General features: G+C 39.2%; 1 protein-coding gene across 1 annotated transcript; it reads left to right on the top strand.

Moving 5' to 3' along the window:
• The first annotated feature begins 482 nt into the window (after positions 1–482).
• Positions 483–1,631, top strand: LOC101558207 (olfactory receptor 6C2-like). Its single transcript, XM_004601880.3, has 2 exons — positions 483–1,398; positions 1,576–1,631. Exons 1-2 carry the CDS (start codon positions 483–485, stop codon positions 1,629–1,631), a joined length of 972 nt encoding a protein of 323 aa, XP_004601937.2.
• The last annotated feature ends 16,508 nt before the right edge of the window (positions 1,632–18,139 follow it).

The following is an 18,139-nucleotide window of genomic DNA, read 5'->3' as shown; positions in this document are numbered from 1 at the left end:
ATTTTATTTGTTCATTTACTTATTGTTTGCTTTGGACCATATGTAGCCAGTTAGACTGGGCATACATTTAGCAATGTCTAAGGGATTACTCCTGGCAAAACCCAGGGGACCACATGAAGTATTGGGGATATAACCTGGGTCAAAAATATGCAAGGTAAAAGCTTACCTGAAGTACTATCTCTCCCGCTCATTAAAAGAAATCTCATCATATATGCAAAGGTGCACATTTACCCATATATTACACCTGATTACATGTGAAATATCCTCATTTAAGTTTTACTTATCATTGGAAAAACTAAGTTCTCAAATGAATTAAATACCATTACATTATCCCAAAGTACACAGGATTTGGAATAGGGGTCAAATAATATACTAATTAGTTGACATTTCTAAACAAAATAGATGTGAAAGAAATGTTGTTTCTTTACCATTCATTCAACTTTCCATTTTACACACAGATCAAGAGGACTCAGAAACTAGTAATGCAAAATCACACAGGGATAACCACATTCATCCTCCTGGGATTGACAGATAACCCACAACTGCAGATTATACTTTTTATATTTCTACTTATCACCTACATGTTGAGTGCTATTGGAAACCTAGCCATCATTATCCTCACCTTTGTGGATGCCCACCTTAAAACTGCCATGTACTATTTTCTGCAAAACTTTTCCTTCTTAGAAATCTCATTCACATCTGCCTGTATCCCGAGATTCTTGTACAGTTTAGCAACAGGAGACAGAACCATTACTTATAACGCTTGTATGTCTCAGTTATTTTTCACAGACCTGTTTGCTATAGTAGAATTTTTCATTCTGGCAACTATGTCCTATGATCGTTATGTAGCCATCTGCAAACCCCTTCATTACATGACTATCATGAATCCCATGGTCTGCAAAAAGCTAATTTCTGGCTGTTGGATAATTACACTATTGCTCATAATACCACCACTTGGCTATGGACTGACACTGGAATTCTGTGACTCTAAAATAGACCACTTTGTCTGTGATGCTAATCCTCTCCTGAAGATCTGCTGTTTTGATACAGAATTCATAGAGAAGATGCTTCTTTTCTGCTCTTCATTTGTTCTACTAGTGACTCTCATGTTTGTGATTTGGTCCTATGGAAGTATCATTCGCACGATTCTTGGGTTCCCCTCTGCTCAGCAGAAGAAAAAGGCATTTTCTACCTGTTCTTCCCACATGATTGTGGTTTCCATCACTTATGGCAGCTGTATCTTCATCTATATCAAACCTTCTGCTAAAGATGAAATGGATATTAATAAGGGAGTATTTGTGTTAACTACTTCCATCTCCCCCATGCTAAACCCATTTATTTATACTCTGAGAAACAAACAAGTGAAAAATGCCTTGAATGACTTTCTAAAGCCACTACTATGCTTGGGGCCACAAATGTTTCACAGGGGTTAAGGAACTTGCCTTGCATGTAGTTGATCAGGGTTGTCCCAGGAGCACAGCTGAGAGTGATTCCTGAAAAACAATTCAAGCAGTAAGCCTTGGGCACCTCCTAGGGTGCCTCCTTAAAAATAAGCAAAAAACACACAGAAAATGTACTGCTCTCAAACAATTAAGAGCATATTAGTTAAACATGTATTTTGTCCCTTGTAATCTGTCTATATTTCATACCAATGGTGATCAAGTCACTCTTCTCCATATAGATTACTGTCTTGTCCTGCGGAACTGGATAACAGGGTTCACGAGGAGAGGGTGCGAGAGTGATAGGGAGGAGGAGGCAAACACACACACACACACACACAGAGGTGAGCAAAAACAAAAAAGTACTTTATTGTAACTCCACAGAGCTTATGTATGCTTAGGTTTCAATCTACTTGTGTCACGGCCTTAAGGTAAAAGTAGAAGTAACTAATGGCACCCACACCCAGAGCAACTATGGAGATAACAGTAAGTATCCAGAAGGCTGATCTATGTGTTCCTGTTGGCTAATCCTCTTGCTCTTGTAAAAATGTTCCAGTCTTCTGTTTCTTGTAAAATGGCTTTCTCAACCTGTGTATGCGAATATTTGACTGCAAGCTATATGCTGAAGGCCCACTCACCACAGACTAGCTTCTCTGATGAAATTTAAAAAAAATCTAAATGCAAATTATTTTATAAATCAATATTAATTTTCCTATATGTTGATAGGCAGTATGTCTACATAAATGATTTTATGTCTAGTCCATATCTATTTTCATACCTATGTATATGCATAAACAGTACATGAAAAGTAACAAATGGTTATAATTACATGAAAGTGGAAAATATTTTAACTATCAAAAATTATTTAGAAATAATCTCTTATTTCTGTAATGTCCATCAAAAATGTTGCTTTAGGAATGTTCTATTAACATGGCCATGAACTAACTACCTTTTCAGATAAAGTTTGTGTCAACAAGTTCTCTAAGAAGAATTAATTACTGATTTAGTGGTTTTTTTTGTCGGGGGTTTTGGTCAATGACTTTTTCTCATGTCCCCATTTATCACTCTTGTTAGTTTTTGTTGTTTAATTTCTTATTTATTTTCTTTTTGGGGTCACATCTGGCGATGCACAGGATTACTCACGGCTTTGCACTCAGGAATCACTTCTAGCAGTGCTCAGGGGACCATATGGGATGTTGGGAATTAAACTTCGGTCAGCCACATGCAAGGCAAGTGCCGTAACTGCTGTGCTATCGCTTCAGCCCCTTAATTTCATTTTTTTGTCAACTGAAGCACTGTTCAGAGTGTCAGATGGTACTCCTAATGATACTGCTCAGTGTGAAAAACTAAGGCTCGCCGAGGGGTGAGTGTACTCAGGCTCTCCGGGCGGCTCTGTCTCACCGCCCGCTTCTGGTGCTCCAGAACCGCTGTGGGTGCTGTCGGTCGAGGGAAGGCGACGGAAGGAAGAAGGCCAAACTGGTTGCTCGATCAGTTTATTTCGTTCTCTTTGCTTCTTCTGAGTCTCGCCCCCACTGCCCCACAGTCTTAGTTTATATAGCAAATTACATAGGGCGATGGTACAAAGGTGGGTTTAACATCAGCAAATAAACAAAGAAGGCTAAGACCATTTCTTGAGGAGATTAACAAAATCTCACCTAGGGAAATCTCATCTAAGGAGATCCACTCAAGGGAATGTCAGGGTGTGAGCTAGTAATCTGCTTAAATAGTTACAGTAAATCTACTTCTAATATTTCTAATATTTCTAGCAATGTCATTCTGTATGAGCACAGTAAGAGATATAAAGTTTGGTTCTTCCCGAGGACATCTCACTGTACAGTCCTCAGGCTAGGTTAATCTTCCTAACCCCAGCAGGGTCCTAGTCTCGTTGTTACCTTTGGATCATGACAGCATTGTCCATGATCATGCCCTCAACATATAGTTGAGTATTGTGGCGCTTTGGCCTGGCCCATCTCGATGCCAGGGTAGCACATAACTCACCGCTTGCCCTGGATCAATCCTGTCCCTCGTCAGGACGCTGCTTTTGGGGTGCTAGAAACTGAGGACAACTGAGTTAAGAAAGCAGATGCGCAGGAGTAAAAATTATTGGAGTCAATCAACTCCCAAGTTACAAGCACAATATTATCTTTTTGTGTCCATACAGAAAGGACATTGCTTTAAGGTAAACTATGTTCCCTAAGGGGAGGCTAAAAGGACAAACCCCATGTTATCCTACAGCTCAGTGAGATGGCCTCTTGGTTCAGGGATCCATACCTTAATCACTTTTTCTGTTATCTCTTGAAATCTACTTTATATCATAGAGTTTGCCTCTTAATTTTATTATACTTGTATGGTATTGTTAATTTCAAAATTTATTTTTAGCCATAAGAGTAATTTGTTTTCTCCTAACATTTCCTTCTAGTTCAAGGTTTGAACAATATGACAGCTGGAAGTGCAACTGCCTTGCACATGGTGATAATTTTGATAATTTTTATGTCTAGAACAGTTTATTGCTTATTGACTAAAAAATGACAATAAAGGCCTAATTACAACTTCTGTCCTCCACTCAGCAGTTATTGGGATATTTTTCCTTAGTCACTTCAAGAAGTAACACATTTCTGAAGTTATATAGTAAGTCAAAAAAGTTTTGAACATTTATTTTTAAGTGATATTCATAGTACAAATATGTCTCCCTAGTGTCCAGCACTCACTCAATGTTTGTTCAAATTCTGATTGTGAAATGAAGTGTGTAATATTGGGCCACAGAATTTAGAATATTTAAAAAATTTTATGCCCTTTAAGATATATGCTATGAAACACTTTATAATGATTAATCACAAAGTAAAAAGTAAAGAGGCTATAGAGCTAGAACAGGAAGTAATGTTCATGCCTTGCCCACAGACAACCCCAGTTCAATCCTCCATACCATATATACTCCCCTGAGTACCACCAGACATGATCCCAAGTGCAGAGTCAGGAGTAGCTTTGTACACCATTCAGTGCAGTTCAAATACAAACAAAAAGTAAAATAGTACACACAGTTGGCTTTTATTCTCTCAATAGTTGCCTTGATTTACATAGTGCAATATAGTGGAATTCTAAGGTACATAGCTTAATTTTAATGATGAATCTGTATTTGGTTCCAGAAGATATCAAACAAGATGATGGGTATTAGTTTAATGGGTAGTAAGACTACACTTGTGTGAGACTTATTTTTTAATAATAAATTGAATAATAATATATAAAATATTAATGGTAAAAAATGATGTGGTTAATGATCATCTCATATTCCCTTTTATTGATCTCTAATTTCTTGGTTCTTTAATTTTCCAACACATAATTATATATTGGCATGCTACTTAAAATGTATGCCATGTTAGTTTATGCAGTTAAAACTGCAAAATACCTGGCTTCAACACCAATATATTAAGTTTCTAACATTTATACTTTTGTTGGTATAAAATAATAATGCTTATTACAAAATTTAAATTGGAAATAGAAAGGCAAGAAGAAGAGCCCTTCACACCAAAGCATCATCATATTCTCCAAATGAGATAACAAATTGCTAATTTTATATTTTCTATGGGGAATTATTACTTTTGTCATTTTCTTGATTCTGTGCCCAAGGGATCATACCAGGCATGATAAAAAAAAAGCACAAAAGAAAAATTTCTGAAAATAAATAGAGTTAATGGCATAAATGATCCAAAGTTATTTTACTTAAAATAAAACAAATTTATTTATTATATTTGAATTCAATGTAATTTATATTTACTGTGTTATGTCTAAGACATATGTAATAACTGCTATCTAATGTGTAATGTCTAGGAAATGTGAAGTCATTATAAATTTGTGAGGGGAATCCTTATTTTGAAGACCCATCCCATAATTTGATAAATTGTCTGTTTTCCTTTGCCTTTCTTCTAATAAAGTCCTTTCTAAAAATATTGTATATCTCTATATATTCATTATACATATATACATATATACATTTACTATATTGAGCCTTGATGAAAACTGTACAGGTACTAGGCTCTTATTAGTTCTCAGCACCCCATATGAACACCGAATAAAATGTATACTCTATCAATGGTGGGTTTGGCTCAGGAGTAATTTTTAAAAAGTTGATATGAGTTCATAAGTTTAGCTCAAAGAGTGTAGAATATGGCTTTCATGCTTCAAATTTTTTGATAGTATTACTAGCAAACTGATAACTCTTATGTGCAAACATAGTATTGTATTGTCAAAAATACACTGCCAGGAAGCCACCCCTGGTGCGCCCCGCACACCCCGTCTCCCGAACTGGCTCTGTAACTGCGCCCTCCTGTCCATCAGGTACCAAGACCATCCCTCGGCCACGCCCTCCCGCCCCCCCCCTAACAGGAAGACACTGGGAGCGTGGCCTGTGTCTTAGTGGGCGTGGTCTCAAAATGGGCGTGGCCGATGGCGGAGCGGCCAACGCTAACATGGCCGCAGACGCAGATATTCTTTATTACCTCACCTCAATCGGTACTGTGTATTTCTTTGAAAATTCACTTATGCGATCTCAAACACTTATGCAAAATATCCATTAGCTTAGTTTGACACTATAAAAGTTGTCAGTGAATAAGGGAAGTTTAGCACAATCAGAGCCCCTTCTTTCCACAAGAAGGAACAGGAATAAATAACTACAAAGTTCCAACTCTATACTTCTGTAACAATATGAAAAAGCAGCGAAAATCCCCTCTGCGAAGAGAGGGAGAAGAAAAGACACCAAAAACATCAACAGGGGCTACTTACATCTACGACCTCTCAGATAAACAATTCAGAGAGGAAATCTGGAGAAGAGTCGACCTACTCCAAGCAAACATGGAACAGACATCCAACAAATTAAGGGAGGAGATGAATGAAGCACTGCAACGGTCTACCAAGAAAATACAGGAAGAAATGAGAGCAGAAATTTCAAACCTACGAACGGAAGTTACACAAATAAAGGAATCAGTAGATGAATTAAAAATCTCACTAGATGCCCTCAACAGTAGAATGACTACAGCCGAAGACAGAATCAGCGACCTGGAAGATGAGCTGGAGAAAGCTTATAGACAACAACAAATCATGGACAAAGAACTCAAAATGGCTATAGAGCAAATCAGAGCCCTGGGGGATGACTTCAAGAGGAACAACATAAGAATCATTGGAGTACCAGAACCACAGGGAAGTAAACCCAATGAAAAAAACACAGTCAAAGACATCATTGCTAAAAAATTTCCAGAACTGGAGAAGACAGGCATCCAGATACAAGGAGTCCGAAGAGTACCAGCAAAAAGATACCCAAATAAAAAGACTCCAAGGCATATCATAGTCAGAATGACGGATGCTATGGGTAGAGACACAATTCTGCAAGCAGCAAGGTCAAAGAAGGAAATCACATACAAAGGAGCACCCCTCAGATTTACAGCCGAACTGTCAGAGGAAACCCTCCAAGCCCGAAGACAATGGTGGGACATAGTGAAAAAACTCAACAAAATGAATGCTTCACCAAGAGTACTTTATCCGGCTAAACTCTCACTCAAACTCGGAGGAACCATACACTATTTCTCGGATAAACAACAGCTCAGGAACTTCATAGACTCAAAACCAATCTTGAAAGAAGGTCTAAAGGGGCTACTGTAAGACAAGGAGGAGCCCCATAAGAACAACAAATCCCACAGAAAGATGACACAAAACCCCATCACAATAATCTCTCTCAATGTCAATGGCCTAAATGCACCTATCAAGAGACACAGAGTGGCTAAATGGATTCGGAAATTAAACCCAACATTCTGTTGCCTGCAAGAAACACACCTGAACAAACAGAGTAAACATAGACTCAAAGTCAAAGGATGGAAAACAATCCTTCAAGCAAACAACCCCCTTAAAAAAGCTGGAGTGCCCATCCTGGTATCCAACAACATAGATTTCAGGATGAAAAAGATCAAAAGGGACAGCGAAGGTCATTTTCTGTATATCAAGGGATATGTACAACAGGAAGAAATCATACTCTTAAACGTATATGTTCCTAATGAATGACCGGCTAAATATTTAAAACAACTCCTAACAGACTTCAAAGAGGACATCACTAACAGCACAATAGTAGTTGGAGACTTCAATACGGTCTTATCGCCTCTAGACAGATCGACAAGAACAAAACTCAACAAGGAAACACTGAGTCTGAAAGAGGAGATTGAAGAGAGAGGCCTAATAGGCTTTACACCCCAAAAAGAAAGAATACACATTCTTTTCCAGTGCACACGGAACTTTTTCTAAAATAGACCATGTACTGGGCCCCAGAACATACCTCAATAGAATCGGAAAAATAGAAATTGTATCAACCATCTTTTCAGACCACGATGCACTAACAATAGAAGCTAACCACTCACAAATACGGAAAATCAAATCAAACACCTGGAAATTAAACAATTCAATGTTGAACAATGAGTGGGTCAGGAAGGAAATCAAGGAAGAAATCAAAGAATACTTAGAAACAAATGAGAATGAAGACACGAGCTACCAAAACCTATGGGACGCAGCTAAAGCCGTGTTAAGGGGAAAATTTATAGCTCTCCAAGCATTCCTCAGGAAGGAAGAAAGGGCCCACATAGATAGCTTGACTTTACGACTCAAGACCTTAGAAAAGGACCAGAAAAAAGAACCCAAATCAGACCGAAGGAAAGAAATAATAAAAATTAGAGCAGAAATTAATGACATCGAAACCAAAAAAAAAACAATCCGAAAGATCAATGAAACAAAGAGCTGGTTCTTTGAGAAAATAAATAAGATTGATAAACCGCTAGCAAGACTCACAAAGAAAGAAAGAGAGAGAACTCTAATAAATCGAATCAGAAATGAAAAGGGGGACATCATAACAGAAACCAATGAGATTCAAAAGATCATTAGAGACTACTTTGAAGGTCTACACGCCACAAAAAAGGAGAACCTAAAAGAAATGCATGGATTCCTAAATTCCTACAATCTCCCAAGACTGAAGAAAGAAGACTTGGAATACCTGAATAGACCCATCAATGTTAAGGAAATTGAAACGGTAATCAAAAACCTCCCCAAAAACAAAAGCCCAGGCCCAGATGGTTTCACTGGCGAATTCTTCCAAACATTTAAAGAAGACCTGTTGCCTGTTTTCCTCAAACTTTTCCAGGAAATTGAAAAAACAGGAACTCTCCCAAACAGTTTCTATGAAGCACACATCTCCCTAATACCAAAAGCAAACAAAGACACCACTAAGAAAGAAAATTACAGACCAATATCCCTGATGAACACCGATGCGAAGATCCTCAACAAAATACTAGCAAATAGGATCCAACAACTCATCAAAAAGATCATACATCACGACGAAGTGGGATTCATCCCGGGGATGCAAGGATGGTTTAACATTCGGAAATCAATCCACATAATCCAGCATATCAACAAAAGTAAAGATAAAAACCATATGATCATATCAATAGATGCAGAGAAAGCATTTTGACAAGATCCAACATCCTTTCATGATGAAAACCCTCGCCAAAATGGGGTTTGGAGGAATTTTCCTCAAGATAGTCAAAGCCATCTATCACAAGCCTACGGCAAGCATTATCCTCAACGGGGAAAAACTAAGGGCCTTTCCTCTGAGATCAGGCACAAGACAAGGATGCCCACTCTCACCACTCCTCTTCAATATAGTACTGGAAGTACTTGCGATAGCTATTAGACAAGAAAAAGAGATTAAGTGCATCCAGATAGGAAAGGAAGAAATCAAACTCTCACTATTTGCAGATGATATGATGCTATATCTAGAGAAGCCTAAAGCCTCTACTAAGAAACTCTTAGAAACAATAGACTTATACAGTAAAGTTGCAGGCTACAAAATCAATACCCAAAAATCCATGGCCTTCATATATGCAAACAAGGAGGCAGAGGAAAGGGACATGAAAAAAGCAATCCCATTCACAATCGTGCCCCAGAAAATCAAGTACCTTGGAATCAGCTTAACAAAGGAAGTAAAAGACCTCTACAAAGAAAACTACAAAACGCTACCCCATGAAATCAAAGAGGACATGAGGAAATGGAAACATATACCCTGCTCGTGGATAGGGAGAATCAATGTTGTCAAAATGGCAATACTCACCAAAGCATTATACAGATTCAACTCGATCCCTATAAAGATACCCATGACATTCTTCAAAGAAATGGATCAAGCAATCCTAAAATTCATATGGAACAACAAACGTCCAAGGATAGCTAAAACAATTCTTGGGAAAAAGACGATGGGAGGCATCACCCTCCCCAACCTTAAACTCTACTACAAAGCGGTAACAATTAAAACAGCATGGTACTGGAACTAAGGCAGAGCCGTAGACCAATGGAACAGGGTGGAATATCCCTACACACAACCCCAAATGTATGATCATCTATTCTTTGATAAGGGAGCAAGAGATGTGAAGTGGAGCAAGGAAAGCCTCTTTAACAAATGGTACTGGCACAACTGGACAACCACATGCAAAAAAATGGGTTTAGAACTTGACCTGTCACCATGCACAAAAGTCAGATCAAAATGGATTAAAGACCTCAACATCAGACCACAAACCATAAGGTGCATTGAAGACAAGGTCTGCAAAACCCTCCACGATATTGAAGATAAAGGTATCTTCAAAAGTGACAAAGAACTAAGCAATCTAGTAAAAACAGAGATCAACAAATGGGACTACATTAAAGTAAAAAGCTTCTGCACCGCAAAAGACACAGTGACCCGAATACAAAGACTATCCACAGAATGGGAAAGGATATTTACACAATACCCATCAGATAAGGGGTTGATATCAATGGTATATAAAGCACTGGTTGAACTCTACAAGAAGAAAACATCCAACCCCATCAAAAAATGGGGCGAAGAAATGAACAGAAACTTTACCAAGGTAGAAATATGAATGACCAAAAGGCACATGAAAAAGTGCTCTATATCACTAATCATCAGAGATATGCAGATCAAAACAACCACGAGATACCACCTCACACCACAGAGACTAGCACACATCCAAAAGAACAAAAGCAACTGCTGTTGGAGAGGATGTGGGGAGAAAGGGACCCTCCTACACTGCTATTGGGAATGCCAACTGGTTCAGCCCTTCTGGAAAACAATATGGATGATTCTCAAAAAATTAGATATTGAGCTCCCATTTTACCCAGCAATACCACTGCTGGGAATATATCCCAGAGAGGCAAAAAAGTATAAGCGAAACGACATCTGCACATGTATGTTCATTGCAGCACTGTTTATAATAGCCAGAATCTGGAAAAAACCTGAATGCCCTAGAACGGATGACTGGTTGAGGAAACTTTGGTACATCTATACAATGGAATACTATGCAGCTGCTAGAAAAAAGGAGGTCATAAATTTTGTATTTAAGTGGATCGGCATGAAAAGTTTCATGCTGAGTGAAATGAGTCAGAAAGAGAAAGATCATAATCCAAAAGAACATAGAAAGATTGCACTCATCTATGGTATATAGAATAACAGAGTGGGAGACTAACACCCAAGAATTGTAGAAATAAGTACCAGGAGGTTGACTCCATGGCTTGGAGTCTGGCCTCACATTCTGGGGAAAGGGCAACTCAGAGAAGGGATCACCAACTATAATATAGTCTAAGGCCATGTGGGGGAAGGGAGTTGCGGGGTGAATGAGGGCTAGAGACTGAGCACAGTGGCCACTCAACACCTTTATTGCAAATCACAACAGCTAAATAGAGAGAACAGAAGGGAATGCCCTGCCACAGTGGCAGAGTGGGGTGGGGGGAGATGGGATTGGGGACGGTGGGAGGGATGCTGGGTTTACTGGTGGTGGAGAATGGGCACTCTTGAAGGGATGGGTTCCTGAACTTTGTATGAGGGAAACATAAGCACAAAAGTGTATAAATCTGTAGCTGTACCCTCACGGTGATTCACTAGTTAAAAATAAATAGATTTTAAAAAAATACACTGCCAGGATATTTATTAATATTTATCACTAAGAGCAAAATTCAATTATGCACAGTGAAATGTTTGGTTTTTTATTAAAAATAAATATTAGTTTAATAATATAATATGACATTAAATTTATCATGCTTTAATTTATTTAACTAACCACCACGGAAAGAGTGGAATAAGACTAATTTTATTATATATTCAGAAATGTGCTAATAAATTTGGTGTCATATTTTGTCAGTAGTAAAGTCTAATGTAGTAGGGTAAATCAAAATAGCTACCCTATTAGGGGCCCAGAAAACATTGGGTCGGACACTTACCTTTCAAGTGGCTGACCCAACATAGATCCAGGTATTTCCAAGAGTGATTTCTGAGTGCAGAGCCCGGAGTTACCACTGAGCAACAATATGTGTGTCCCCCCCAAAAATAATAAAACCTAAAATGTAACATAATCAAATAGAATATGTATGGCTAATGATATTTTGTGAGTTGTATCTGCAAGTTCTCTGAATGAACGATTTGAGGCTCTTTCTGTTCCTGGAGCAAGCAGGTATCATTGGGCTACACTAGCTCGAGACAGGGACAAATGGAGATGTCACTGGCGCCCGCTCGAGAAAATCAAAGATCAACAGGACTACAGGTGACACAAGTGATCTTCAAGTTAATAAAAATATAATGAAATTGTGATTAACAAAATCTTGATCTTTACATTACCAAAAGATTTTGGAAATTAAGTAGACATAAATTTCAATTACTTTTTGTACATTTCTTCCAAAATTTATTGAAATTATATTTCTCTAAATTCCTTCTAGAAGTTATGATCATATCATACATATATTAAGTATTCATGAGGTTTTAAGCAAAATCACTTATGTAAAATGTTAATATGAACTTATTAAAAACATCAGATTAAAACACTGTTGGTCTTTGAATATATGTTGCTTGCTCAGGGCTAATCCTGATTCTATGCTCACCTGAGGATCAGTGCTAACAGGGCCCACGTGACTAAATAGGATGGCAAGGATTTACCCATGGTCAACCCACTTTATTTCAAGCATTATACTGTCACTGTCACTGTCATCCCGCTGCTCATTGATTTGCTCATGTGGACACAAGTAACGTCTGATTGAAAAAGACTTATTGTTACTGTTTTTGGCATATCAAATACACCACGGGTAGCCTGCCAGAAAGAATCGTGGCACTTTGGCCTGGCCATTTTGATGCCAGAGTAGCTCACAGCTTGCCCTGGATCCATGCAGTCCCTCGTCTGGACCATGCTTTGGGGGTGCTAGGAACTAAGGGCAACTGAGGCTTAAGTTGAGAAAGCAGATGCCCGGGAGGAAATAATTTTCAAAGCCAATTAAATCCCAAGTTATTCACTGTCTTCCTTTGTCTATACATTATTTCCTTTGTCCATACTTCCTTTGTTGATACATTGCTTTAAAGTAAACTTTTCAAAAGATATAGGAGAGGAGAAAGACAATATTAACTTGCAATACAAGTTCAGTGTCCTAGAAAGATCTGACCTTATAAATTAACAGAGTCTGATTAGGGGAAAAAAACTGATTAACTGGTTGGGGAAAAGAGCTTAAAAAACTGGTTACAGATAGACAAAGGAATGGAGTGACTCTGGGGCTCTTTGATGGGTGTGACTTGATAAATTTAAGCTCCTTGTGGCAAGGAAGAAAGGACAAAGCAATGTTATCCTACAAATGGGTAGCCTTGTCTTGTCCCTGACTTAGGTTTTCCCCATTATGAATAATGCTTGCTGTGGGTTTGTGGTAGATGACTTGACAATATTGAGGAAAGTTTCTTCAATTCCCATTTTGTTGAGAGTTTCTGTTTCTTCAATTTCTTGGAAAAGCTTGAACAGGATTGAGAGTAAATTCTCTTTAAAGATTTGGAAGAATTCATTAGTAAACCCATCTGGGCCAGGACTTTTGTTTTTTGGGGAGAATTTTGATTACTATTTCAATTTCCTTGATGGTCCTAGGTTGTAAAAAACTAATGCACGCCAAGGGGCGTGTGCACTCATGAGCTCTCAGGGCAGCTCTGTCTCACCGCCTGCGTTCGCTGCTCTGGAACCGCTGTGCGTGCTGTCGGTCAAGGGCAGGCGATGGAAGGAAGAAGGCCAAACTGGTTGCTCGATCAGTTTTTCATTCTCTCTCTGCTTCTCTCCCGATTCTGGATCTCTCTCTGAAAACATGACAAAAGCACAATAAAAACCAGGCATGCTGCCTGTCGAGATCATGCCATGTTAAAACATTTCACTGTGCATCTATACCACATTTTGTTTACTGAATGGTAATCATTTGTGTTGAGTATTGTTGTTTCCTGATGTTGGCGACTGGAAATATTCATTCAATAAATGATATATTTCTTTTCATATTCGTGTTTTTGTGCTTTGGAACAGATTCCCAGGAGTGGAATAGCTTTCTGCTGGTAATGTTCTGACAAGTCCCCAAGCTGTTTTCCAGTTTTGTTGTACAGAACAGTCCCACCAATAGTGATTACACATTTCTTTTTCAACACATTCCATATACACTTAGTATTTCTGTTCCTTTTCATGTATACCAAATTTTCTGCATTTAGGTGATATCTCAGTTTTTATTTGCATTTCCCTGAAAGTCAGTTACATGATGAACATTTTTATTTGTCCATTGATCATGTTTCCAGGGAATGTGTTTGTCTCATTTCCATTGTGAGTTTTTGGCTATTGTTGAATTTTGAAAGTGCTGTATGTATCTTAGAAATCAGCTATTTGTCTGATGAATGGTATGAAAAGATTTCCTCTGAATCAGCAGGCTGTCTTCTTAATTTATGTCTATTTATTGTAGAGAGCAGAAGATTTTTTGTTTGCTATGCTCCCATTTATTTATTTCTACTGTTGTTTACTTTGTCGATGACATTGCATCATTAAAGACTCCTCTGAGAGTCAAAATCTTGAAGAGAGAGTCTGCTTACGCTTTCCTACATGTATTTTAAACATACAGGTTTGTTGTATGCTTAAGTAGATCAAGTGCTTTATTCCATCTTGGTATGACATGTGTAAAACATAAAATAGGAGTCTAACGTCATTGATTTACCTATGGCTAACAAAATTCCCCAGCACAATTTGTCAAAAGGCTCTCTTTGCTGCACCTCACACACAAATTTCCTATAAATCAACTATTTGTACGTTTGAGAATTTACATCAGGGCTTTCTATTTATTTCATTGATTGTGAGAGTCTGTCTTTGTTCTAGTATCAGGAGACTTTGATTACACAGACTTTCAGTTAAAAAGTGAGTCTGAAAATTGAACAATTCCCATAATTTTTTTCAAAATTATTTTGGCTACCTTAGTAGTTTTATGATTTTAGTTAAATTTTAGAAGTGTGACATAAAATTTTTAATGCAGATCATGTTGCATCTGTGAATTACTCAGAGAAGATGGTCATTTGAATGATGTTGATATTCCCACTCCATAGCAAGGGGTGTGCTTCCATTTAATTGGTCCTCCTTTTCTCTCAGAAATGTACTATAATTTTCACTAAATAGGTTTTAACTTCCCTAATTGTGGAGAGCCTCCACGGGACCATGCTTTGTAGCGTTCTTTGTAATCAACACCTGTGTGCTTCGAAAACAACTCCTAATAAGGAAACAGGATGTCTTGCCACGCCCATAAGCTGTAACTAACCTATCAGCTGCAGACACTTAGGCGTAGGGAGGCAGCAAGGGGTAAAAAGGAGGGAAGCTGCCTAGCTAGGTATGGGATTCCTCCTCGTTCGTCCCTCATTCCTCTTCTTTCCCGTTTTGCATAAGAAGGTCTCTGAATAAATCGGTGCCAGAAGAATCTCCGGGTTGCGTGTTTTCTTACACCTAATTATATGACTTTCTAGATAATTGAGGGGGCTTTGTCTGTTTGTTTTGTATAACAGAGAGACTCAGATCCAACTTCTTGGATACAAATTTGTAAAGAAGTTTATCACCATTCAGAATGACATGAAGGGCTGGAGCATAAGTACAGCAGATATGACAGTTGCCTTGCATGTGGTCAACCTGGGTTTGATACCCCTGGCATCCCATATGGTCTCCCAATAATATAGGCAGTTATTCCTAAGTGAAAAGCCAGGAGTAACCCCTGAACACACAAAACCAAAATAAAAAAAGAAAGCATATTATATATAGAAAAGTGCAAATTTTTTTGTTTTTATTTTATTGAATCACCGTTAAAAAAAATTACAAAGCTTTCAGGTTTAAGTCATAGTCACATACTGATTAAACCCCCATCCCTTCACCAGTGCATATATTCCACCACCAAGAACCCCAATACACCTCCCTCCCACCCCAACCTCCACCTAAGTAGCTAATGATATTCCCTTTATTCTCTCTATACTTTGAGTACATTCCATATTTCAATACAGAACTCACTATTATTGTTTGGAAATTTTCCCCAATAATCAGGCCTGCTGAAAAGGCATCATCTAATAATTGCTCTTTGCTGAGAGTGAAGACTCTGAGCTCTGAGTCCGTGTGGCTGCAAGAGTGGCCGTGCGGTTTTGGGTTTCTAATATTTTAGCTCAGTTCACGATCAAAATGCATGACTACAAGAAGCCGCTCTGGGTGCCAAAATGGATTAGGAGACCTCAGGGTCAAAGCCTTTAGGAGTAGAGGGTCTGTTTTCGCGCCGCAGCTCCGGATCATATCTGGGCGGAAGGCGTGCTGGTAATGTCTCCCCCTCCCAGGACCACCTACAGGCTATGTCACTAAAGAAAGTCCTACCTCCAGGTTGAGGGGTCTTAGAGGGTGGCTCTTGCCACGTGGATGCTGCCGCCGCCACCATTTTGGATCAGAAAAACAGGGCAGAGAGGGAAAATCCATCCCCGGGCGGCACGAGGTTGTAGCTCAGTTCACAGTCAAAATGCATGGCTGCAAGAAGCTGCTCTGGGTGCTAAAATGGGTTAGGAGATCTCAGGATCCAAAAAGTGCAAATTTTTAATCTGCCTGTTGTCTGTCGTCTACAAGTTGTTCACTCATGTTATCCTGAATAGAATAGGCAGAACACTAGACCAAGGACAACCATGCGAGCAAGCCGGGTTCCAAAGGGGATTCAGCACGAAGGATCCTGATGTACTGAGTTTGAATGCCCTGTTTGGCTAGGGCTTTGATGACCGCTTCAGTCTCAACAGAATCGAAGGCCTTCTGTAAGTCGATGAACATTAGACAGAGTGGCATCTTGAACTCTCGCGAAACTTCAATGAGCTGGGTCACTGGATAAGGTCGATCATGCTGAATTCTTTTTAGAACCCAGCTTGCTCGCATGATTGTCCTTCCTCTAGTGTTCTGCCTTTTCTATTCAGGATGACTCGAGTGAACAACTTGTACACGACAGACAACAGGCAGATTAGGTGATAGTTGCCAATGTCCTGGATGTCTCCCTTCTTGTACAAGAGAACAGTCCTGCTGGTTTTCCATTGGGACGGAACCTTGCATTCAGACAGATAGTGTGTGAAGAGCCGAGCCAGTGTATTGATGAGTACTGGTGGCAGATTCTTCAGGTGTTGGGGTCTGACCTTGTCTGGACAGGGTGCTGTATTGTACGCGTCTTTACAGATGAAATATCAAATTTCGGAAGGGAGAACTTTGGGAACGACATATCCATCCTGTAGAATTTAGTATGTGGGCAGGTAGACTTGGCTGTTGAAGAGATCCGAGTAGAAATTGTGAATAATCCTCTCCATTGCCATCTGGAAGATGTGATAGATCCATCAGGATGTCGGAAGGCACTCATCTTGGTCTTGTAGTTGATAAAGGACAGGCGAGCATTGCGAATACTTTTCGCAGCTTCTGCCACATCGGCCAACACTGCTGCTCTTTCTCTCTTTCTCTCTTTGAGGTCTTCCTTTATCGATTCTCTGCACAGTTTTGCAAGCTTGGGTGTTAGCATGTAGTTGTCTGAGTCTCTTGCCAAACCACGTTGGTGAATGAACTCGAGAGTTTCCGAAGACAGGTGTCTGATTGTGGCTTTCCCAGTCTCGGCATTTTTTGCGCAATCATGAAGGTGCTAAACTAGTCAATAGTATTCCTCGTCAATGTTGTCAATGACGGCATCTTCCCATGTTGCCACAAGAGTGCTACAGATCTTCCAGTTGTTGGTCATTCTGAGAGTTCTTTTCTTAAACTTAAACTTTGCAGTCCTTTCTCCCCGCTCTGTGAAGTAGAATTTTGCATGAAGGAGACAGTGGAATTTGGTACAACAACATCAGTCAGGCAAAACCTTCGATTGAATGTGATGTGGTCAATTTCATTTTGGAACTGTCCACCAGGAGATTACCATGTCCAACATTTAGATTCGGTCTTCTGAAACTGTGAGTTATCATGGATGATCTTGGTCGACATGATGAACTCAGGCAGTGTCTCACCCTGTTCGTTCCATTCTAGCCCATGTGACCCAATGTGGAGTTCTTCAGGTGACCTTCTCGGTCCTATCTTGGTATTAAAATCACCAACAATGATCTTGTAGAAGGTGTGGTCTTCTTTATAGAACTTCTCCAGCTCCATGTAGAACTTCTCAATTTCTTCTTGATTGTAGTTGGATGTTGGTGCGTAGACAATGAAGATAGAAACTGCTGGCAGTGAGCCACATCTATTCAAGCGTAATCATCTGATCCAGGTTGTTAGGCATTCTGATGAATCAATGCTCATGGCCAAGTTTATGTTAACAAGGACACCAACACGACCAATGCCTCTGTT

The sequence above is a fragment of the Sorex araneus genome, chromosome 2, assembly GCF_027595985.1.
Source record: "Sorex araneus isolate mSorAra2 chromosome 2, mSorAra2.pri, whole genome shotgun sequence".
Classification (NCBI taxonomy): Eukaryota; Metazoa; Chordata; class Mammalia; order Eulipotyphla; family Soricidae; genus Sorex; species Sorex araneus.
The sequence above is the reverse complement of the archived record's forward strand: the minus strand, read 5'-3'. Positions and strand labels throughout refer to the sequence as shown.